The 26,038-nt window shown below is 39.3% G+C and overlaps 1 protein-coding gene across 1 annotated transcript in view; it reads right to left on the bottom strand.

The window, feature by feature from the left end:
• Mme (membrane metalloendopeptidase) overlaps window positions 1-23,409 on the bottom strand; it is an 82,271-nt gene extending 58,862 nt beyond the window's left edge. Inside the window, 3 exon segments of the mRNA XM_034501210.2 lie at window positions 18,519-18,554; window positions 19,236-19,405; window positions 23,181-23,409. Of these exon segments, the coding sequence (XP_034357101.1) occupies window positions 18,519-18,554; window positions 19,236-19,395 (196 nt within the window). The 5' untranslated portion in view covers window positions 19,396-19,405; window positions 23,181-23,409.
• Between the last annotated feature and the right edge of the window lie 2,629 nt (window positions 23,410-26,038).

Raw genomic sequence — 26,038 nt, 5'->3', positions numbered from 1 at the left:
TGAGCCCAGTATGGTAGGGAAGGCACAGCAGAACAGTTTAGTTCATAGCACAGTGGAGCAGAAGCCAAGAGAAGAAGATGGCCACTCTGGCTTTCTCTCTCTCTCTCTCCCTCTCTCCTCCTCTCCTCCTCTCCTCCTCTCCTCCTCTCCTCCTCTCCTCCTCTCCCCCTCTCCCCCTCTCCAGCTCTCCTCCTCTCCTCCTCTCCTCTCTCTCTCTCTCTCTCTCTCTCTCTCTCTCTCTCTCTCTCTCTCTCTTTCTTTCTTTCTTTTTCACCTTCTATTTGGTCTGGGAACCTAGCCCATGTGAGGATGAGGCAATCCACATTCTAGGCAGGTCTTCCCCTTGAGTTACTCCTCATTGGAAACACCTTCCAACATATATCCAGATCTGTGACTCAATCTCTGAACTGGTAATTCTAAATGTAGTGAAATCAATAATGAAGACTAACTATGTCAATACAGATATGAACACCTATATGTGCTCTCATGCACATACACACAGGTACAAACTTATCCATCACAAACCTGGAATCCATACACCATCAGATTTACAGACAAAAGGACAATTAGAGGGGTTTCAATGGCATTTAAATGTAATCATCATAATAGTAACAACAACAGAAACCAGTGTTCACCAAGCACTGAACTTCGAACTAAACACGTTCATAAAACCTTTGAAGTTTGTATTCATTTCGATTTTCAACAGTAAATATAGTTTGTTGTCATTTTGATGTATAAACAAACATTCTGGATAAGTTATTTGCAACCCCAATCACACCACTTGTAAATGGGAAAGTGGATCAGACTCACGATGCACAATCTGTATTCAAGTAGCGAATATAACTCTAATGTATAAGAAATCTATGCACAGGGGGGTTATATGCCAAATGCAACAAAGGTGAATTGAGACGGACTGTCAGTCTAATTTGAAGCTAATGTTTTCTTTCTGCTGTTGTTCTGCTGTAAAACCAGATAACACGCACACACAAACGCTCATGCACGAGTGCCCTGGATTTCAGTACCTTCAATTCTAATGGTCCTATAATGATAATTTGTTGTTGGCTTTCCCCAAAATAAATGAAAATCCTCAGGGTTATCTCATAGTCCATTTCAGTGAGTGGCTCACAGCCAAGAGAGGGCCAACAGTAATTTTCCTCTAGAGATGCCTTCAAAATTCCCAACCAAAACACATGCTGATAATAAAGAAAAGCAGTGTGACGGTGTTACAGTTAACTTGAAGTGCCATGAATCTAAAAATAGTTTTGCTTTTCTAGGTGTGATTTGCATTTTGAATCCTAAAAGACTGCTGGCAAAAGCTATTAGGGATAATACTGACATTTAAATGATATATCACTTAAACTACGGTACAAAGTTTGCTTATAATGATAAAGAATAACAATGTTCCTTTTTAAACACTAAAGCTCTGAAAGGTCACGAAAAGTCTTCACTGTTCCCTTGGTAACTCTTGGGATAGATCTCCAGCTCCTAGACCCACCCATGTACCTCCTGTTTAAACAGCTTATTTTGAGTCATGTGTTGGTCAAAGATGACCAACAGAGTTCAGTGATTTGCAATTACGAAGAGGAACTCAAAGCATCCTGCTCTTGCGTCAGTTTTTGCTAGGGAGTGGTACATAGAAAGGTCAAGCCAGGTCATGATGCTTCGGGAATGCTGTCAAAAGGTAAAATGCTGTCAAAAGGTTCTTCCCTAGTGAGCGCTATTAAACTGTGTATCTATTAATAAGCTAAGAACTGAGGTGACATAAGACTGTTTAGCTCCATACATTTCTATTTTAACTAAGTAGATTGTCCTTTTCTATTAGAGAAGACCTAAAGAATTATGCTAAATGATTTGCCTTCTCCAAAGGAAAGGTTTCTCCTCAGGAATAGTGGAAACACTCTGAAACTTTTCATTTTATTTCACCAAAATTTTTATGTACCATCATTGACACAATATTATTTGTTGACGAGTAAACCTTGGTGGAAAAACAGATGCAATCCCAAAGCTCAGAGAACTGTAGGCTTTCATCTTAAATAAGATGATTTTCTTTCTATTGCAAGAGAAGGGAACCGTAATACATTGTCTGTCATGCAGCTATGAAGGGTTCCTTGATTAGGCTCAGGGCTCGTTTTCAATTCTCCAACTTACCCAGGGATCAAATGACAAGAAAATTCCTACTTTATATGTCACCTAAGGTTAGTTGTTTGCAATGTGCTCCTGGAAACAAGAGAGATGTTACATATATGAAGGAGGAATTTGAATTGGTATTTTATGAATAAGGCAGATAGGGATAGAAGACTATGGTTGTTGAAAGCAGTCATGCTTAGCAATATAAGGGCATCTCAAGTGAGAACTCAGGGGTTTAGATAAAAGAGCAGAAATATTGAGAATCATGGGGACAGAGCAAACTGGCACTGAAAAAGAAACCTAGGCTGGTTGAGACTTTGGTCTCAGAAATTGGCAGTTCTTCCCCAAGTAGATGGTTAAGTGAAAACTCTCTTGACGACAGAAAAATTGTGGGCCCAGAAACGTGCATGACTACTGAAACTGTTTCCTCATTGGCCAAAATCTAGCTTAGGAGAAAGAGTTCGAAAGGCAAATGAAATCACAGGAGGAGAGATAACTACTAGTAAAGGAGATGCATCAGCCAGAAACTGGCAACCTTTTCAGGTTCATGCAGAACTACGAAACCTGACTTCCAGGCAGGACCTCGGGAGAAGACTGAAAATTCTTTTTCCCTGCCCAACTTTGTGGATCAGGTGCACCGACAAATCACCTAGCATAGGCGAATGGCTGGGGACTTCAAGATAAGGCATTGAGGAACATGTGCATATATTCTACCAACTTCTAATAACTGTGCCATGTTCCTTGTTAGTTACTGAAAATGGGATGGTGAATAAGGTCAAAATTATTAAACTTACATTTCAGTAAGGTGCAAACCACACATTGTTCAACTGGTACTTCTAGGTAAAGTATGTAATGTACTCTGGTACTGAAGAAGGCCTCTTTCTGGTTTCTCATTCATGATATCTGAGAAATAACTCTGAATGTATCTTGAGGTGACCCAAAGATTATTAAAACATTGATAATTGTAAGAACACTCAGAATAAAGATTTGAATCCCACTACCCAGTACAATAAAAACTAGTCCATAATGGATACTCCCCCCAAAATCTTTTATTCTTAGTTACCTTAGCTTTATCTGTTGTCTATAAACTAAAACCCACACATAAATAAAAAATGCCAAATAAAAAATGACTGTCATGTGCTCATTTAGTTAAATAGGCAGTATCTGAAAATTATGAACTTTTATGTTTACTAAATAAGGCAAAATGGATTCCTCCTTTCTTTACAACTTTAAAATTCATAGATGTAGTGGCAATTACCTGATGAACTGTCAAGACCCTTGGCTTTCTTTGCTGGACTGCAAAGAAACAGTTCCTTCTAATGAAGGAACACTTCTCTATATTAAAAGTTCTCCATTTATATAAACAGGACTGGTGGTGGGGGTTGTCAGAGCAGACCAGTGAGACGGAATACTGGTTTAGAGAGATTGTAAGTGATCAAGCATGGAAGAAGCTTCCCACTAAGAGCAACAGGAAGAAGCAGGTCATGAGCCGAGGGCAGCTGGAAGGAAATGGCAACCAGCAACTTAGGTGTGGAGACCTAAGGAGCCTGCAGCAATTCAGCTTCTGGGTAAAGGTTATGAGGTGAGGAATCCGGCTAGATTCAGTCTCTCGGGACAAAAGAAACCAGCAGAAACTCACTGGCCAGATTGGGGAATGAGCCAGGAGTGAAGTCCTCAAGAGACTAGACTAGAAACCAAGGACAGGAGCAGGGGGTCAAAGGCAGATCAGGCACAGGGCTGACTGGATATGGAGACACTGAGTCACTGACCTTGGACCCAGTGAGCCCCAGGCTGGAATGAAGATGAGCTAGCTCTTAGGCCTCACATGGAGTATTGGTACACTGTCAATTTTCCACATCTCTCTGCTTATTTTCAATGACTTTGTGTTCTTAACCTTAGTTGGTATGAGTATATAGTGTTTTAAAATGGGTACGTTTATTATTCTTCTTTTCAAGGTTTAGCTTGTGTCATTTCTTCTCAACATACTGTCAGAGACTTGCTCCAGAATATGATGTACACTGTTTTTTTTTTTTTTTTTTTTTTTTTTTTTTACAAATTCACAGGTGAGTTCACAAATACGTGTATATTACATTATAAGAGTCAAGGAACTATGAAGAAAATACATTTTAAGTCACATATATTGTTGCTATTTTGATTCTTGCCTTCAGTTAGGATAATTTTTAATGCCTCTATACATGTGTTTTTGGAATAATGAGCTCATTTCGCTTCAGAATACCGAAGGTAGAAAAAGCATCTAAATTTCATCTGATTAAATTCATTATACCAGAAAATTAAGCCAAAGAATTTTACAGATCTTGGGGGAAATATTTGTCAGTAATGACTTGATCACCCGTATGATTATAAGTCTTTGGCAATTTGAGAGTTTTGTAAGAATTCCATTTGCTCTAGCTAGAGGGAAATTTTTTGAATCAGAGCTGTGCAGTGCAGTCTACACAGTGGAAATCTGCTCTGAACCATTGAGTGGCTCCTTGGAAGAGTGACAAATGAGAGCAAGGGTTTAGAGGTACCAAGGTCTAAGACGTCCAGTGGAAAGTTTGCTGATAGCTGCATTTGGGACCTAGGGAATGAAAGGCACCTAGGGATCTAACTTCCTCTGACAAGTCCATGGCCCACACAGTCTGGTTGTAGCAGAAACAACACAAAGATCAACACAAGTGAAAAGCATTGCAAAGGTTCTTCCGTCAGTGAAAGACAGACATCTAGACAGCCAGAGAAAGAAAAGTAAGATAGCAAATCGCTGAATTCTGTACCACTAGAGTAGGCAAAAAGAGACTGCATCCACACCATGCAGATACCCAGGCTTTGCACCCAGATCCAGGCGAGTGGCATTCCTGAGGGACAAGACATCCATCTTCTTCATCTTCTTATACACCTTACCTTTTGCTATTTTTTCTTCTTTATTGGATATTTTATTTACATTTCAGATGTTATCCTCTTTTCCCACCCCCCCATTTTGCTATTTTTAATTAAATTTTTAAAATTTCTATCTTACTTTGTCCTTCACCATATGTCTGTGTAGGGTATAAAAGTTTAGTCCATTTCTCTTTCTTTTGCTTTTACAGTCGCCTTACTTCATTTCTAATTTTGTAGGCCATCTTTGTCCTGCCTTTGCTGTGTTCTCTTCCTTTCTGTATTCTATTCTTCAGACAAGCTCTCCCATGGGTATAGGTGAGCTTGGTGTTGTGGTCTCCCTGTTTCAGTGTCCCATGCAAGGAATGTTTCTGGTTGTCTGATGTGATTTTGCCACTTTCTCTTCTTCCTCTTCCTTTGGCTGGAGTGGCCCCACTTCTCCATGTCCTTACTGTTTCCCCTCTTTATTTACTTCTGTCTCCTCTATTTTTCTTTACTGCCCCAAAGCCAATTTGTAGTCCCACCATGCTTATTTAGTCTTTTAGGGCTAGCCCTTTGAAATGAGTGTCCTGGTATATACTTTGCTAAATGTTCCTTTGTTTGCTCAAATCTTTTGAGGTTAGAGGAAGTGATTTCAATTCATTACTTCAGGGCTATCCTTCAGTTGTGGTTCATTATTTCAGGGCTATCCTTCAGTTGTGGTTGCTTCTGGGCTTAGTATTCTATTCTTATGGATTAGAATTAATCTGATTCACAGAATTAACTCATGATGATGGCTATATTACTAGAAGATTTACAGAGTCAGTGTCACCCCCATCAAAATTAAGAATAGGCATCACAGAAATAGGGGAAAAATCCTAAAATTTTGAACAGCCAAAACAATCCTGAGCAAAAATGAACAGTGCTAGAGGTTTTACAGTGTCACAAAAATGTAAGTTTATATTATAACACAGGGTGACAGTTACAAAATCAGCATAGCACTATCACCGAGACAGACAGACATACAGACTAATTGAATGGGACAGACCAGCTGGCTACAAACCCACACAGCTACAGTCACCCAACTGTTAACAAAGGTGCCCAAAATATGCTTTGGAAAACAGATAAGTCAACAAATAGTTCTAGATACACTGGACTTCCACACATAGAAGAAGGAAAACTGCTAGATGCTGTCTTTCACACTGCCCAAAAAGTTAGCTGACAACCAGCCAAAGACTTTAACATAAGGCCTTGAAAAGTCTAAAGTTGTAGAGGGAAACACTAAGATAACGCACAGGCAATGACTTTTGAGAAAGAACTTCAGTAGCTCAAAGAATAATTCCAGTAATTTGCAAATGGGATTATGTGAAATCAAGGAAGCCTCTGAAGAACAGAAGCAAAAACTGCATGGGGACAGCTTACAACATGGGGAAGATCCTTGCCAGGTACACATCTGACAGAGAATTGATATCTTAAACTATAAAGAACTCAACGAAACAATCTAATAAATAATAGACAAATGAAAAAACCAGACAGACAGTTCTCAAAAAGTAAAGAACAATAAATAAATATATAAAATTGCCAATAAATATGTAAAATCCTTATCTTGTAGCTGCAAGGAGCTCCAGTTCAAAAGGACATTGAGACTCCATCTCCTCCCATCAGGATGGCTATTATTATTTTTAAATTAATTTATTCACTTTACATCCCAATATCAGTCCCCCTTCTCCTGCCACTCCCTCTTTGGAACCTCTTCCCCCTTCTCGTTTCCTCTAAGAAGGGGGATCCTCCTGAGGATCATCCCCCTTCCCCTTCTCCTCTGAGAAGGGGTACCCTGCTGAGGATCATTCCTACCCAGTACATTACCTCAGTACATTAGTCACTGCCAGACTAGAGGACTAGGAGCATCCTCTCTTACAGAGGCCAGATAAGATGGCCCAGTTAGGGAAATGGGATCCACAGGCAGGCAACATTTCAGGAATAGTCACACTCTAGCTGTTGGGGTCTTGCATGAAGCCCAATCTGCACATCTGTTACCTATGTGTGGGGTTGGGGCTAGATCCCGTTCATGATCACGCTTTGGTTGGTGGTTCAGTTTCTCAGAGCCCTAAGCATCCAAGTTAGTTGACTCTGTTTGTCTTCCCATGGAGCCCCTATCTTCTTTGGGTTCTGCCTACCAGATACACAGGGACAAAGATAGAGCAGAGTTGGAGAGAATGATCAACCAAATAACTAGCCAAACTTGAGAACCATCACATGGGCAAGCACCCATCCCTCACACTACTAATGATACTATGTTATGCTTGCAGACAGGAGTCTAACGTAACTGTCCTCTGAGAGGCTCCACTCAGCAGGTGACTGAGACAGATACAGATACCCACAGTCAAACAGTGGATGAAGCTGGGGGGGGGGTGTCTAATGGAAGACTCATGGTAGCCATTATTTTTTTAAAAATGCTGGTGAGAATCCAGGGGGAAAAAAAAGACTTTTCTAGTGTTGTATCCAGTGCTGGAGGGGGTGTAAATCAGTACAAGCATAATGGCAATTATCTTAGATGTTCCTCAACTATTAAAAACACAATTATCATATATTTCAGGTATGCCAGACCTGAAAATGTATCCTGCTGAATCTAAATTAGCACTTGGCATTAATACCTGAACATCCATATTTAGCGCAGCACCATTCACAATAACCAATACAGAATCAGCCTAGGTTTCCACCAACAGATGACTGGATACAGAAATACAATGGGGTTTTATCCAGCCATAAAGAACAAGGAAATGATGGTGTTTGCTAATAGTTACCTAATAATTCATTTCAGCAAGCTTCCTGATCATCTAGCCAGCACAGTGACTCTGACTCCTTTGTTTCCTTCATGGCTAAGACATGAAAGTCTGTAATCAGACTCCTGGGGGTGAAGAATGGAGGGGAGCAACCTGACTTCTGAATTGCAACAACTGTTTGTTTTTTTAATTCTAAAGAATGATCATGCCTCTGAGAAATGTTTAAACAAACACTTTAATAAGTTTCTGATTAATTTTGAAGCTTTATCTGGAGGACAGAAAGATACATTTAAATGAATCATTAATAATTCTATTACCACAGAGTCCCATAACAATATGCCATGCAGTGGGCCTGCCAGCATCTTCCCTGAACACACTGTTTATGCTTTCGAGAGATATAATCATCTACGACAGCAGCACGTGAATCAAACCCCTAATCTGTATGAACAGATCATGTGGCACGTCCTGTGATTCTCAAACCTTAGTCTTAATCAGCTAATGCGTCCCTCCCTTTAGAAAAGTGGCATCCTCAAACTCACCCCTAGATGGAAGAAAGGTTTGGTCTGTGAGAGAAAAAAAAATTGGGGAAAACATTTCTGAAGGCAGCTTCTCCAAGAAGATAGGAGTATGTGAAGTTCTAAGCCTGCTCCAGAAGGTGCTTTCTAATTCTCTGGCTTAAGCGAAATGGCTTCCTGGGGAGCTCTCTCATCTGCACTCTATCCTGAGACAGTACTCAGTGTCAACCTGCAAAACCAGCATTCTATTATCACTGTGCCAAATCGGAGTCAGCACGCTACAGCACTTATTAAGGTCTCTGCCATTCAATCACCCCAGCCTCCCCTGCTTTATCTGTCATCTCCTGACTCCTGAGGCATTCATTTCTGCTTATTAAAGGCTTTGGCACCCTCCTCTCAGTCTGTGCGTCCACACCTGTCTTTGCAGGTGGCATTGGGGATGTGTGAACCACTGCTATGATGGAGCTAAGAATTTCTTACAGCTCTGAGCACTCCTGACTATCACCTTTACTCCACATCAGCGTGTTTTCTCAGCATTCTGAGGTGATTGCCAGCCTTTTCCAGGATTCTACTCAACTTACATTTACTACAGCCAGCTGTGAGAACAGAATTGTTCTCCTCATGTACAAAACTGTGAAGTGGTGACCACTCACTCAGCTTCCTATGCTTCTAGCTCCTCATGTGCACTCATTTGAACCATCACTGTCTCCAACCTCCAACACCCAGAAGAGAGGAAGAACAGAGAAAGAGGAGACTCCTTTAAGAGGTCTGCTGGCACATTCCCCCTGCCCCTAGAACACTTTTGCTATAGCGGTCACCATTTCTGCATCTTCCACCAGAATCCCTGACATTGTTCTTTCTGCTTTAGTATTATCTTACTCTGGCTCTCGGCTGTGTTTAATCCGATTGTGGATTGTGTAGTCACTTCAATTTTGACATCTGCATTTCCATTTGCTTGAGTGACTTCTCCCCTGGATGGCTTGATTACAGAATTGTCCGTCTCTTTTGAAAGAGTTTCTTTTCATTTCCAAACATGTTGCTTTATCCAATGTCATTCTGGGCTATCTCCTTCCTGGAATCTCAACTGTATTACCCATGGGACAATGATTTTATCTTCATCCCCAACTTCCTTGAACCCCACTACACAAACAAAATACAATTACCACAAATTTAAATGACCTCAAGGCAAATTCCTGCCTACAGGTTGCTTACATATTTATACATTCTTCCTTGGGTATGCTGGCTTGGTGGGCGGCTTCACCCACCATCCAGTCTTCCAAGTCAAATGCTTGTATAATATATTTTTTTTACTTTTTCTTATCACCTTGTCTGTTTGTCTGAAGACTATGTCTAACGAACTCTATATAAATGCCCAATTTTATGCATTAGTATATGTGAATATTGTAACCTCAGAACTAGGCAACTGTAGTCCTCATCCAGATCAGTTTAAGAGGCTTAGTTCCTGTCCCTAGCCATTCTTTGGTTATAATAAAATATACAGTGATCCTTCAGCACCGAAGAGCATGTCACATGTCTCATTTAAAACTATTCTTTCTCTGATTTCCCATTGCTGCAGAAAGAAATTCTAAATACTTTAAAATGGATTACACAGCCCAGATGATGCTCCCCTCACTATGGATGATTACACAGCACAGTTGATGCTCATCTCACTTGTCAATGCCAACAGTCAACACTTCCCCGTTTGTCACCACCACAGCTCTTCATACACATCATTTCTACCTTAGCCTTACATGCATCCTCTCAGTATCTCAGTCTTGACATGCTTCCCATCACACTCTGCTGTGTCAGCTCTCCATATGCCCTTTGACTTTGCTGGTCTTATCAAGCTCTTTCTCGCTGAAAGGCTATTCCCTGCTCTAGGTAAATATTTGCCTTCGTATTAATAGGATAATAAGGATGTACCTTCTTTGAAAAACACAAATGTCTAGGAAATTCTTAGTCACACTAATATCTGTTTATTAAGTTGGCTTACATTGCTTTTCCTCCTAACAGAAAGAACACTAAACTGGAAAGACAGTGTTGTGTGTAGCTATGTGGGTATGTTTTAAAACCTTCTCAAATTATTCCACTAAGGTGCTATAGTTGGAAATCATGGTTTCTTTATTGCTTTTCAGACTCCTTGGCACAAATCAACATGCTAGGAATTTGCTAAAATCACCACTGCAAATTCAGTAAGGCTTAGGTAGACCCTGGGAATGAGCATTTCTGAATGTTCCCAGCTGATGCTGATATGCTTTGAACAAACATCATACTCTGAAAAAGGGATTCAGCCATTGTCCTCCTGCCTCAGTCCTCTAGATTACTTACTTTTAAATTTTAATCAGGGAGAGAGTAAGTCTTAAGGACCAGCATGGATGAGCACAGAGTAGTTAGATTTCCTAATGAGGATGGGCATTGGGAGATTCTGTGTTATTTTTTTTTTTCTTTTTCTTTTACAGAAGGTGGACTTAAGTGCTTGTTTCTGCTTGAGCTCATTTTAACCTGGCCAAATGCTATACTGTCCTCCCCTATGTAATTAAGACTATAGCTACCAAAGAAAATACCAAGAAATGATAAAACACCTTTAACATTAGAGTATTCAAAGTCAGTCTCTCTTTTTTTCTCTATGGTTTTATGTGTGTTTGTTGTTGAGTACCTATTTCTACTGTCATAATGTTTATTTAAAAATAGTTTTATTTAATTTTCAATGAAAATATTTAAATGTTACATTTGTTATATTCTTGAAATAAGATGGTAAATAAAACATACCTGAGCCTATACCCATGGTGCAGTTCCCCAGAAGATGAGCAGTACGAAATGAGCTGTCATTTGTCTTTGCTTTTTAGTTGTAAAATGAGACTTTTTTAATTTCAGTTTTGCAGATAAGGAAAATGAAATGCAGCAAACCTAAAATGACTTAATTAAGATCACCCACCAATAACACAGGATGTGGCCAGAACTTACACACCAGCTCTCTGATGCTAAAAGTTTCTTAGTGGAAAAAGAAGGCAGGAAGCTTTCAGATGACTGAGCTTTAATTATTCATGACACTTACATCTCTTTTAAAATGAAATTTGCAAACTTTTCCTGCACATTTCTCTTGCTGGAATTGGTTCTTTTCATCTGATTATTAATTGGTATTATTCCTAAACTATGTATCAACGAATAATCAAAGTGGGTCTCCTAGTTTGATTTATGTTGCTTTGATAAAACACCAAGACTAAAACTAACTTGGGAAAGAAAGGGCTTATTTGGCTTACAAGTTACAGTCCATCATGGAGGGAAGCCAGGGCAGGAGCTCAAAGTCGAAACCTGGAGGCAAGCAGATGCCATGAGGGGTTGCTGTTTTCTGCCTTGTTTCCCTGTCCTTGCTCAGTTATGTTTCTTAAATGACCCACACCCAGCTGCCCCGCAGTAGATAAAGCCCTCCCATAGTAATCAACAATCAAGAAAATGCCCACAGATACATCCATAGGCCAACCTGATGGAGGAAGTTCCCCAAATAAAATTACTTCTTCCTACAAATATCTAGATTTCTATCAAATTTGCAAAAACAGTGACAATGGCATTTCAGAGAGGTGTAAAATAAATTTCTATTTGTTTGATTAGAAAGAAAAGTTGGGGTTAGAAAAAATACTAAAGAAATCTAGTTAATACAAAGAAGCCTATAATTGCAGGTTAAAAACAAATCTGGCTGACTTCTACCAGTTAAGCTGAAAAAGGGCCTTTTGCATCATATCTGTCTCGGGAGGACAAACCCTGGTGTCTTTTCCCTGGTGGCTGCTATATGTGGGCCTACCAATCTACTGTGTGTCAGATCAGATGGTCACATATCTCTGTAAGTCAAACCTCAGGAGATGGCAGCCATGCCTCCAGCACCCAATTTTGAAATCATTTAAATTCCTTGGTTAGGTTTCCAGAGACTTCTCATCATAATAATCCTAATTCAGTCAGTTAATGATGGACTCATTCCAAGATATGCACCTTTAAATGATTTCAGAAGACATTGTACAGCATAGTCATAAGCACAGTCATACTTAGTTTGTACAGCATAGTATACAAACTAAGATGACTGTGATGTTACAGAGCAATGTGGTCCAGCAGGACATACACATGTTGTATAGGCACCTCATCATTGATTGAAGTATGCTCTGCACATGACTGACCAAGCAATAGGAGCTATTCAATGTATACTTTCTAGCTAATGTTTTGTAGTGAAAACTGAGTCGTTAATCTTGTGAATCAATTATCATAATATGAGAATTACTTCTTATGTATGGATTTCTTTCTCACACTTGGAGAAGGTATTTATTCAGCTATTCTGGAGAATTCCTTTAGTAGGTATTATGAAAGGATGTTTTAAAAGAGAGAGAATACTAGGGTCTAAGAACAGAATAAAAATACTAGCCTACCCCCCACTTCTCCTTTGCTAAATGGTCTTAAAGAATGACAATTTTAGGACTTAAGTTGGGAAATTTTCCTCTGATGATTCTTTTTAATGTTCTATTTTCAACTTTTTTCATATAATATACTAATTTTATCATCCTGAGCTGCACATCAGGCAGAAGAATTGACAAAGAGCACCAGGCTGCCCTTTTCTGTGCAGGACAAAGCAGGACTTCAACAGCACATGGTTGTTACCATGTCTCTCACTCCTTCTCAGTGTTTTCACAATCAGGACCCTCATAAAATCAGTGACTACAGTAAATGTAATGTAAATTCAACATATTTACAAACACATGATTTTTACAGCTTTAACGCTGACACTTGAAGTCTAAGGAAACCTACTAGATACGATTACTCCTCACACACTAAATGATTAATTTAACTTATCTACATTTTTCATCCCTCAGCCCCACCTAAAAAAGGTATGTTATGCTAGTGTTTTAACTTTTTCACAGATGATAAGAATGTGTGTGTTGCGGCTAAGGGAATTGGCTCCCTTTCTTTAAAAAAGGATTTAAATGAAGGATGTCAATTTGTTAATTTTGACTGGAGACATTTTAAGGAGGTGTAACTACTGATCTCCTTCAGTACTATGTATATCAAGGAAATCCCCGGAAGTGAGTTTCTCCATGATACACTGAAACCTCCTCAAAGACATGTTCAGTACACTTAACTGCCTGTAGGATTTTTTTTTTTCAAACGCACATAATAAAACAGCCTCATCTGCTCTAGAAGCTTGGTGCAGGACTTGCAAACCCTAAAAGTCAGCTTACAGTCCTTCCTGTATTAGTGTACCCCATTTTTCTACATGGAGTATACATTGTGTTAATGGGCAGATGACAGAGACTAGAGTCTTTAGGGAACAGAGATGCCCTATCAGAAGGTGAGTTAGTGCTAAGGTACTTCATCTGAGGTATTACCACCATCTGGCACTTATAAAAATGACCACATATTGGAATATTCATTTTGCTTCAGACTTGTAGGCCAAGGCATACAAAAATGATAATGAAATCAGAATGTGAATTCATTATCTCACTGTGATAAATATTTCAAGTGGACAGACTATCCCCTTTCCTAGCGTTGGTAATTAACTCTTCATCAAAGTCTGCTTGGTAAGCACAGAAGTAAAGTAAAAGAAAGTCCCAGATTATAGTCTATCTTCCCTCTTGCTCCATCCAAGTCTTTATGCTCTCCAGGCCTTTTTCTCAGTGTTCCCTGGCAATTGTACAGTGTATAAACTGTACGACAGAACAGTTCACTCTTCTGAACTCCGTGGCTCTTGTGTCTTAACCTGGATTCTCTAGATTCTGTACAGTTTAGGGTCACTCTGCCAACAATTGCTTCTTTGGAGCCTCCTGTTGGGTACATGGATGTATCCTTCAGAGGTACATAAACAGAAATTTAACCTCCTTAAACTGAGCTATGGTGTCTAGAAATGAGACCTTTATAAGAAGGAGATTGGGATTTCATCTGGTCAAGAGGATGAAGCCTCCATGATGACTTTATAAGAAAAGGAAAGATGACAGAGTACACCTATGTGTGCTCCCTTTCTTTCCTCGGATACTGTAGTGCTTTGCACGCATGAAGGCATCAACTGAGCCATAAGAGCTGGTAGCCAGATAAAGTTCTGTACTGTAGAAAGTAACCCAGGCTCAGATATTTCATTATAGTGATGCAAAAATAGACTAACAGATACCTGCATTAGTCTGGAATTTTCTGTGTTATGATGGGGTCTAAGAGATATTTAAACATTTCTCCACCTAGATTCCATCTTTCTTCATCATCTTACATTTTTTTTTTAGCCCCACATACTAGCAAAAGAGGAAGCATCTGTGCCTCTAAACTGTTACACAAGCCTAGAGTTTTGAAAGTTTCAATCACTCTTGATCTCCATTGAAACAACATAGAGAAGTAGTTATGAGTACAGGCTCTGGAGCCATGTTGCCTGGGTTGAAGTCCTAGCCCAAGTCAGTTCACCTATGAGAAGAAGATATAATAGCACATACCTCAGACATATTATCTTACAGTTCTAGAAGTCAGAAGTCTACAAAGGATCGGAGAAACTAAATTTCTTCTGCATGCTTCGGGGACACCCACTCACTCTGCTTTCTAGACTCCAGTGGTAATACTGGCTATAATACTGAAGTCTCTGCTTCCCTTGCTCCTGTGGTGGCATAGATGCTCTGCTCTCTTTGTCTTATAAGGACCTTTATAACTACACTGGGCCATCTTTCCATTTCAAACTCTTTAGTTTAGCCACACCCACCCACTCCACCTTTTTAAAAGCCCTGTTGGCATGTAAAATGATGTATAAGGAATATATTCGGAATCAGATAGGAGGATGATTATTTTACTTACAAAATGAAAAGACTGATGACATCAGGTTGTTTAAAACAGCACTATTCTACTGACGTTATTCAACTGCCTTTAAAGAACATTTGATAATATATAAAGACTTTTTCTTTTGGGCCGTTGCAATGGGATGGCAGAACTTGCCACTGAGCAGCTAGTGGCTAGAAACTGGGAGTGCTGTTGAACATTTTATAATGCCAGCATCCTCTGTGAAGAATTGCCCATACCAAATGTCAGCAATGATGAGATCAAGAAACTTTGACTTAAAACATAAGATTTGGGAAAATTTTTTTAGTTAGAAAGGTTACAGTGCAAAAGATGTCTGTTACTGAACTTAGAACTACATACAGAAATCTACAGAATCGCATGCAAACTCTGTCTCTCTAAGTTTTTCACACTGTTAAGTGTCAAATAAATGATAAATGACATCCTTTTATGCTAAAATTTCCAGCTTTGCCTTACCTTGTTATTTGTTGAGTAGTGTTTGTTTTATTGAGATCTGGCCAACCTCATGGAATCACATATAAGCAAATAAAAGGATGCACTGTAAACATTTCGTTATATGTATTACAAAAATCACAGATGCTCAGATCCAAAATATATAAATCCCATAGACTTCAGTAACCAGTTTTCCCCTCAGTGTGGTTTTCCTTCTAGTCCTTGAAATACACTTGTCAGGAAGTTCCTGCACACTGGAGAACATTAGAACCTTGTTTTCAATTAAAGTAACCATCTTGTCTACTTCTCAAATTTTTAAGAATTTCTGTGCTCAGGTTTGAACTTTCCAAGTCACTTAAAATGACTGTAGAATTGCTACTAGGACACTCTCCTTTTCTCAACACATTTCCTGCCTTTCTTTTTATCACCTACTCTTCTCTGCTCACTCTCGTATATTCCTTTCTTCAGTCTAAGATTTTATCTATTGATTTCTTTATTTGAAAAAGAGTTTCAAATAAAGTGACAGAATGATTCATAGATGTGTGTGTGTGTGTGTGTGTGTGTGTGTGCGTGTGTGCACACGAGTCTGTCTGTCTGTCTGTGCATGTGTAAGAGCATGAGAGAGCAGAATGCAAACATGAAGTGAGGAGCATGTGATCTTCACCCTTTTCTCCTGGTAAAAAAAAAAAAAAAAACCAGTAGCTCTGAATCAGAAAATGTCCTAACAGCTTGTAGCCCAACAGAGCAAAGTGATTTGAAGGCCAGCTACACCACAGAGGCTGCTTCTATTGCCTTCACATGTCTCTGCCAAGACAATGCTCTTGAAACACTTTATACTTGTCATGATTTCCAGGTTATACTTTTAAGAATAAAGGTTAAATAAAGTTTGGCAGATTGATACTTGGCAAACATTATTTAAAACCCATATTCTTAAATATCAAGTCACATGTAAGGTTTCAGACACCAGCTATCACTTCATGAGGTGGTTACTACTACAAGACTCTACCAGATCCCTGGGGAAAATCTCGTGTACAGGTTTGTAAACATCTGCTTATGTAGTCAAAGAATCCAACCTTTTCAAAAGGAAAACGCAGGAAGAATGATAGAAGAGAAGGAAAAAACCTATGGGTTAAGAGATTTAAGAGCCATGTCAAGTGTCCTAAGGACAGAAGAACTAACCATTACAGGTCAGGATGTAATTCTAAGTTTCTTAAAACAGGAGCATATGCCAGGACAACTGGCAGAAAGAAGGAGGAATGGGAGGACCTGGGGAAGGAGGAAATGGGAACCTCAGCGACCTCAGCTCATGTTAACTTTTCTGTACTGACCCTAGGCATCTCTCAACCAGTCTGTCTGTATAGTTATTTCCCTGGGGAATAGAAACATGTTTTTGTTTCTGATTAAAACCACTGGACAGGAAAGTGCATGCTGTTAGACTGAACAGTAAATGGCTATAATCCAGTCTACAACCAGGTCTTTCTTAGGCTCCCTGTGTCAAACACCATGATGGAGGGTGGATGACTATCACAATAGAGACCTAGAGCAAAGTATCTATTCAAACAGCAATGCAGATTGCCAAAGGGCACACACTCAGCACATTAGACCGCAGCCTAGAACCTCATGGTAATTTCCTATAATTATATTGCCAAGTTTAAAGAATAACAAACGTCAGATAGGAACAGAGCTGACTGCCAAAGGTTAAGGAGTGTATCCCAGGGTGTTGTACCCAGATACATCTTTCTTCTCCTTGTAGAAAGGTCAAGAGCTCTTCTTGTTTTCTCACAATACAGTAATTGCTGTGACTTAAATAGCTGCATGAATTTCTATTCCTTATCTTATTTCTTCTAGTCTAATTATTAATGTCGTCTTAAGTTCATCCTCTGTTACTCTTTTTTTTTTCCTTTTGGGGACTTAAATAGTCCCAAAGTTTCTACTGTTACCCATAAACTAGGAGATTCCAAAGCCCAACTCTTACTTCTCAGGCATCATTTCTGCTATTTCCCACAGTCCATCTTCACCTGGAAGTTATGCCTGGGTTATAACACACATATCATAATTTGTCTCCTGGCTTCTGTACTTGTGTGATAGTTGACACGGTCCTCCTCAGTCCTTTGGATTCTATAACACGACATCCCTTTCAACTCAGTCATCTCCTTCATTTAATTTACCAACTCACTCTTGAGTCACCCAATTCACCATCACTGTTGGTCTTAGCACCACTGGGTTCTACCACAGACCAAGTTCTGCAGCTCATGCCTGCCTGACCATGGCATCTCTTCCTTGCTCTCCCCCTCACGTGATCTCTTCTTAGTCAGCCCTTTCACAATCATCTGTCAGCTGTTGCTCAGTCACTAAGCCGTTCAAGACAATATTCCTCCTTTATCATGCCTCTCTACTTTTATTGCTTTTCAAGAGCATGGTCTTGCACGCATATGTGTTATGGATTAAATCTAAAGCTGGGGGAAGCCAAATAGTCCAGTGCTCTACCACCACATTGCATCCCCATACCCATGATTTATTCTTTTTTTTCCCCTCTTGTTTATACTTTTCTCTTTTATAGTTTTAAAATCTCGAATCCTACCTCACTCCTAGGCCCTTTCACATCTTTACCTCCCTCCCCAACCTTCTCTCTCTGTCTGTTTCTGTCTTTCTATCTCTCTCTGTCTTTCTCCCTCTCTCATGAATTGTATGTCATTCTTTTCTTAATTCACAGCCTTCTGATTACTTATAGTTAATCACAGGCTCACCCGTCCAGTGTTCAATTTATCTCTCTAACTCCATAGCAGGAGACACAAAACAGATATAATTTGTTATCATTGTAGAGTAGTGACACATCTCAGAATATTTCAGTTGATTAATTTACTATTATATACATTTTGATTTTTTTGTTGACATAAGTTCAATAAGCATGCATATGAAAAGGGTAAAAGTACACATCTCCATTAACAATTGCTTTTTAAATGTTATATATTAACCGCAATCAGTAAATGAAAAAACATTTTCCTACCTGATTTTATGCAGTCTGATGATTTGCAAATACCATCTAGAAAAAAAGAGAATAGATCTATAGTATTGATAATAACATTTTCCAGGTTATTTTTACCTTGTGTTATTAAAATTTCTGCCAATTAGGTAAGTATAATACTAAACATTATATACTATTTTTACTAATTAAAAACTAAAGAAAGAATAAAAGGGAAATGCTAAATTTAAGGATGGCTACAAAGAAAAAACACACTGTTGTACCATATTCACCAACTAAACTCTGGAAATATTAAATTAAAGGAGCTGAATGCTTCATTCATCATTCTGCAATCATGTTTTCCCATTAAAGAGCCAACTTTTACTAAGTCATAGTGCAAAAAAACTTCCAAGACTCAAATTTCAAGTCCTTAGACTCCCATGAAACTTTCAGAATTTCAGTGACACAACAGAAATTGATTAATGGCTATTACTGAAGCTTGACATAAAATTGTGTATATTTTGATTAAACAAAATTACACAAGTCTCATAAACATGAACATACTGAATATGCTTTGCAATTAATAACTTAGCTCTAACATATGGATAGTGTACTTTAGTGTTCATTGCTTTAACATATAGATCTGGATCTACTAAGTGAATCTATGCATCATCCAAGTGTATCGAGGTGAACGGTGAAAGGATGCAAACAGGACTGGTTCCCTTTTGCACTGGCTTCTGTGTGGGCGTGGGAGACGCTCACCATCATAGGTTGCATAGAGAGCAATCATTGTCACAGCTATGATAGTCAGGAGCAAGACAAGCACAGAGAGGCTGATCTCCAGTGGAGTCCATCGCTGTTTCTTCTTTGGCTTTGGAGCATTGATATCAGTTATATCCATCTGACTTTCTGATCTTCCCATCACCTAAAATCTGTAAAATATACATATAAATATAAAACCATTATAAATAGACAATAAAAGCATATGCAAGCATTTTAGAAGAAGCATATCTGTATGTATGTATGTATGTATGTATATAGTTAATATGGCTAAATAAGAGTTCAATTTATTTTAAATTAGAAAAAACTCAGTTTGCTTAAAGTCAAAATATTAAAGATAGAAGCAAAAAATATAAAGAATATACATACACTCTGATTGGTCCTAGGCCCAATCAACTTTTCTATTCTTTTGTTTTTAAATTACACACACACACACACACACACACACACACACACACACACACACACACACAGGTGCATGAGATTTTAAGGAAGAATATACCTATGTATATCTATTACTGAAGATCCCAGAAAGAGTTGTTTAAATACTCACATTACTTCTGATATTCATGAACAAATAATTGTTGAATCATCATTAAGAAAGTTTTAAACTCACTCGTATGAACTTTAGACTGTTAAAGGTTAGCTTCATATCTTGCTCCAATGGTTTCTTTTATAAGTTAAAAAAAATCAATGACTAATACCTTAAAGTTTTAACTAAGCAGAAATACAAAATGCAAATACAGATAAAAACCAAAAGGAATTAATGCTTGAAAGTAGTTTATTTTACCTTGAAAACAACTTGTATTTTTAAAGTTCTAAATTACTTCCCCTGCAGATAAGGGTATCTCTGAATGGGTTAAACAGCATTTTGAAGATAGTTACTAAATGGACAAAAAGTGTCTTATATTTCATAATGAAATCATCAATATTTATTGTGTGATCGAAAGAGAAAAAAACATGATTAAGAAGATTCTCCTTTGTAGGTCAGCATATCATTTGCAGAATATATAGTTAACTTATAATTAATTAAAAATATTAATACTTCTAACTCTAAGCGGGGTTTTTGGAGTTATTTTTAGATGTTAGGTATTTTTTTTTATGTTTTATACATTTGCTCTCCTGTTCTCTACAGAGTGAATGTTAATACCCCAATTCCACACTCTGGAAAGTTAGAAAACAGAAGACTCAATTAGTTTGCTCGAGCTGACACAGCTAGGCAATACTACGTAAGAAACATTTGGCCACAATTTGAATGTAACAGTGTCATGTAAAGTAAAAGCTACTTTAGACATTCATATAGACATTTATGGTGAAAAACTAAGGGTATACATGGCCAAGTATTACATCCCATAGTTTCTTTAGAGGCCAGGTGGTTCTTTAAAAATTTCTGAACAGAGCTTGCAGCAGCATCAATCTTTATGCATGACTTCAAGAAAGAACTTACACAACAGGTTAGCTGGTTTGGGCTCAATACAAATTAACCATAGAACTTGGCTGCTAGATGAAGCCATTGTTCAGAAATGTTCTCATCAGAAAAGACTTTCCTCGAACAGTTACACGTCCTCAGGGATGCATTTGTAGAAACTGAGGCACTATGCAAAGTAGAAAATGACTACAGATTTGAAGTATTGTTGAGACTCAGCAGAGAAGTAGAGATTTGTTTTCTCTAGTGACATATCAATAATAAAACACACATGGTCAGTAAAAAACTGAATACAAAGTCTTAAGCAGTTCGTCCTCCTGATTATATTATATTCTAAGCAAGGACTATCAAATAAAAATACTTTACTGGACAATGAAAACCGTGTCTGTTCAATAAAAGTGGAATGTAATGTACCTGAATGGTGAAATGCCTTATTTAATGGTTATGTAACTTATGTTAGCTTAGCCTCACGGCTCCTGGGGCGATGATATAGCATTGCATTGATCGTACTGCTGATTTAATAGTAGTGGTGGCTGAGCAAAGAGAAGACAGGGACAAATTTAATACTTTCTCCTTTAACAGAGAAGTAAGCATAAAAGAACAGATTTCCTGGACCCCTAGAATTTGAGTATTAACACATCTACTTGAGGATTTTCCCCACTGCCCTTAAAATGTTTAAATAAAGAGCTGCCTTTTTATCTGTTTCTTTTGTCTTTTTGTTGTTGTCGTTTGTTTTTGATTTTGTCCTTTCTAGAAGCCCCAATCAGAGCTAGTGAGTCTGTAAAGTCAAGCTTGGAGCAGGAGCGACCGATCGGTTTAAGTCAAAGTGCTCTCTGGCGCCACCAAGCTTCTTGGAGAGGGAAAACTGGTAGGCGGGCATTTCTCAGTTCTGGGTTACTGCTTCTTGACTCCCTCTTTATCCTTGAGCAGGGTGACAAGGTATCTGGATTCTTAACAGTTAGGTATATAAAGCTGTAGGAGAAGCTACAAGGAAACAAATAGTGTAATGTAAATAAGCTATTTAGTCCTTTAACCTGCATCAAAGGAAATCATTTTTAAGTAAAAATTTCGTTCTTCATCAACCCTTTTTTGTAAAGATTTTGCAACTCTTCAGAAGTCCTTTTTTCCTCTTAGTACTACTTTTTTGACATTGGTCGAAAGCAGAAATGCTTTAATACTAACCTCCTTATTAACTTTGTCCTTCATTTTCACTTAATTCTAGACAATTCATTATCTTGTAATAAGAAAATCCAAACCAGAATACCCCAAGAAGGAACAGATCACAAATCTTCAGTTACCTAAAGATCCAATCTAACCACAGCCAAACACCTTTAAAAAATCAGTGATGCAGAGACAGGCAGATCAGAACACAAAACATGGGACAAAGTCAATGCATGCAGTAGAATACGCAAACGCATAGCTAAGTTCTTAAAATGTTTCACCTGAACTGGAAATTTGTTAAAGCTCTTAAACTAAGAAGCAAATGCCAACACAGACAATATGAGAACAGAGAATCTGGAGTTCAGACTCAACAGAAACTCCACGAAACGTCAACTTGGCAACATCAGCAAAAGAACACAATGCTGTTTTGTTTGGGTATAAGATGTATTTCAAGGCATCAGCATCAACAAACGTCAAATTATGAAACCTGAAATATAACTGATCGGTTAAAGAGAAAGGTGGAGCAAAGCAATTTTCATAGTCAGGACACAAATGATACTGCGACAATACATGTCTGTAAGTCCCCGTGGTGGTGTTTTGGGGTTACAGTTTGCATTAATAGAAATTGAGGCAGAGTAGAAAGAAGCCTGCTTCATATTTAGATTGTGTCTGAGGAAGCTGAAGTAGGAAGTAGTATTCAGAAGACAGCTTGTCCCCCCCCCCCCGCCCCCACCACATTAACTAGTAGGTGTTTCCCCGGCCTGAAGTGAGTTCTGACATGAAAAGTCCCATCCACATTACTCTCGTGTACAGTGTGGCTATACAACCCAAGACAAACAACGTCAAGTCCCAAGCACAACAAACATTTTTGAGAGCTTGAACAGAAGAAGAAAAAAATAAAAAATCCAAGGGCGTGCAGCTACACTCCCTCAGGGCCAATCTGCCGATAGCAGCTTCCAAAAGCTGGCGCTGCAAGTCAGTTACTAGTTTTCAGTTTAATAAAATCCATGTGAACCGCTTATGGGCAAGGGATAGACGTGACCGAGAGACTCAGAGGAATACCCGTTTATAGTTACTCTCATTTTTAAAGAGTATAAATAGATCGTGATAGGTGAAGTAGGAAAGGGTCTTTAAAAACTTCCATCTACAACAGAACACCCCCACCACGCGCCAGCCAACCCTTTGGCAGATTTAAGCATGAATTATATAATAGGAAGCTAAGGTTCGAAGCACGATGAAGAGGTGGGATTGTGAAAAGACATTGAGGTTAAGAAAATTAAAAACTAGAAAAGTGAGTTAATTGAGGAGAGAATCCGATAGAAACTAAAATGAAAACAAACCTTGCTTTTTACAATAAAAACAGTGTCTGTACAGCGGAATGGCCAATTCCCAGCCCCCAAATGAACCCCGGTGCAATTTGGTAGCGCTGCTCTCGGTCACCAAACAGAACTCCTGGGCGTTCCTGCAGGAAGCTATGAAAATGAACCTGGAGGTGACCTGACATCACTCGCAGGGTCCTCCTCCAGGTCGCCCTCTCGGCCCCTTCCCTTCCCCACATTCTCAGGTCCCAGTGGCGGCTCCCGCCCAGGACACGCCTCCTCCGCCCGCGGCGACCAGGCACCCGGCGACTGCTGCGCGCGGGACCTCGGCCTCTGCCCTTGCTCCGCGCGTCCCGGACCCCGCCCTCTCCGTCCTCCTGTTGCCCGTCCCACCGGCTCCCGGCGCCCCGGGGACACTGGTGCCCGGCTCCCCGTGCCGGGTCGCTCGCTCTCCGGTGACTCACCAGTGGGATCGGGAAGAAGTTGGAGGCGACTGAGCAGACACATCCCGACCAATGAGCGCACCGGCCAGGGCGGCCGCGGGCAGAGTAGTAGCCCCCAGCCCGGGCGAGCTCCCACCGCTCTGTGCGGTCCCCAGGGTGCGCCCGAGCGCCTAGCGCGCCGAGGGGGACGAGGCCAGAGTCCCGGGAGGTTCCAGGCCCAACTCGGGCTCGGGGCGGGTTGGCTCCCGGGAAGCCCGCATCCCTTGGACCCTCACCCAGACTCACCCCTCGCCTTAGCCGCTCTGCAGCTTACGCCTGCACTCGGTCCAGCTTCGCCACTTGCACATCTCCGCGCCCCGCGCGCCTCGCGCTCACCCCCCACCTCGCCGCACAGGACCAGCCGCGAGAGCAGTTCCCTGGGTGACCTGAAGGTTTCCGCCAGGTCTCCCAAATCCTGTCACACCGTGCAAAGGGGCAGAGGCGGAGGGGGCTCCCTCTCCCAGTTAGTCCCCCACCTTGCCCTTCCCAAAAGGGCTTTGCCAGACATTCTTGGAATTGTTTAGCTTTGTGGCTTTCAAGGCAACAATACACTGTCTCTCTGGGATTCTGTAGTGCTGATTGCAGGCTCTCGGTTTTTTAACCGACAGAGACCATAACGCTTCTCTCTCACATACTCTTGCTCTTTCTGCTCTTTCTGTTTTCCCTCGTCCTCCATTCTCCTTTCTTTCTTTTCAATGTTTTCTTTTCTTCCTCCTTCACTCTTCTCTTCTCTCCTCCCCCCCCCCTCCCCCCCGTCTATGTGTGTCTCTGTGTTTCTCTTAAACTTAAGGCTTTAAATTTGTCAAAGAAAGAAAGATTGACTTTGTGCAGAGGCAAACGTTTTATGGAAACATTTTATGCATTTAGCAGCTATTATAACCAAAGAACTCAGAAAGGCGAAACTTTTCTGCCCCACCCTCAGCCCTGCCCCAGGATTTCAATGTCAAGTACATGTAGAGTTGGAATACTGATCCTTCACCTCTTTGGAATCACAAGTTTTAAATACCTCACATGCTCCATAGGCGTGATCATACCCAAACAGGAGTGGGTTTTCTTGAACTTGAAACAATCTTTGCACGTTAAAATGTCTTACTCCTTTTGCACTAAACAACTTTATGCTTTTTTTTTTTTAATGGTTAAAAAAAAAAGCTAAAGACAAGAACAGGAAATGCATGTTAATGAAATGATAAGTATCATGGAAAGACATTTCAAGAAAAAGTGATTGAATTGATGTGTGTAAGTACAATTCATCACCTTCAAACGGAAGTGCCTGCCCATGCTTATTTCTTTCTCTGTGGGTATTACAAACACATCTTTGTCCTTGTGGCTAAGCTAACAGAGATGTGTGACTTCTCACAGATAAGCATAGGCAGCTTGGCAAACACTCTGGGAAGCATCTCAAATGGAATTTGAACCCAGGTCATCTTGACTCAGATTGTTTTTCAGAGGATCAATGCACAGAAGAGAGATTTACTCAAATTCTCTTGGGAATAAAGCTAGATTTTTTTCCCCCCTCAACACAAGTGTGATTAGTTTTTATTATATTTTAGTTAAATTATCAAAACATTTAAATTTTACAATCAAATGAGTTGGGAAAATATGTGTATGTATTATAGATATAGATAGGGAGAGAGAGAAAGAGGAGGGAAAGAGAGCACTAGTTCTCAAATTTTTCATATGAAACAACTATCATTAAAAGTTTAATTCATTTCTGATTAGTATAGTAATAAATTTTGATAGAGAAGGGAGTTTGGTCAGAATATTCCAAAAAAAAAAAAAATCATGTTTCAACTAGAAATAAAAATTAAGCGTATGTGCCTGGCCATATTCTTGTTGAACGTTTCTCATTTGATTTTTTTTTTTTAATTTTCATTAAAGTTTTAAACATATTATTCTTTTGTAAGGTTATCTAGCATATCCACAAAATTCAAGAATATCTCTTTCACCTAAAGGAGGTGCTTGAACCCTGGGTTCTTAACATGATAAATATTTAAGCAGCTCTTAGCCCTTAGCCCTTAGCCCTGGAGAATATTTTGATAACAATAGATAACAATAGAAACTAGGTTACCATTATTTATTACAGCTATCAACTTTGAGCTGAAAATTGATTTTTTTCTTAATTAAAGAGTCATTAATGAAAAACCTTTTCAGACTAGCTAAGAACAATGTCATAGTTTTATTTCAGTCTTGTTACAAGAGAAGAAATTTTTATGGGGAGTCAATTCAAATATTCTCTGTTGTTAAGAACATTTTGCTAGAAAAATAATGAATTTAGAATGCATGTCAAAAGGAAGTAAAAACCCTGACATCATCATTAGATTTTGATTTTCAGCTTATGTTTCAGATAAGCAACAGTATGGGCAGATACCTTGTTTAATACAGGTCTTAATCTCACTA

Source organism: Arvicanthis niloticus, chromosome 4, assembly GCF_011762505.2.
Source record: "Arvicanthis niloticus isolate mArvNil1 chromosome 4, mArvNil1.pat.X, whole genome shotgun sequence".
Classification (NCBI taxonomy): domain Eukaryota; kingdom Metazoa; phylum Chordata; class Mammalia; order Rodentia; family Muridae; genus Arvicanthis; species Arvicanthis niloticus.
Note: the sequence above shows the minus strand (reverse complement) of the source record. Positions and strands in the feature narration are given on the sequence as shown.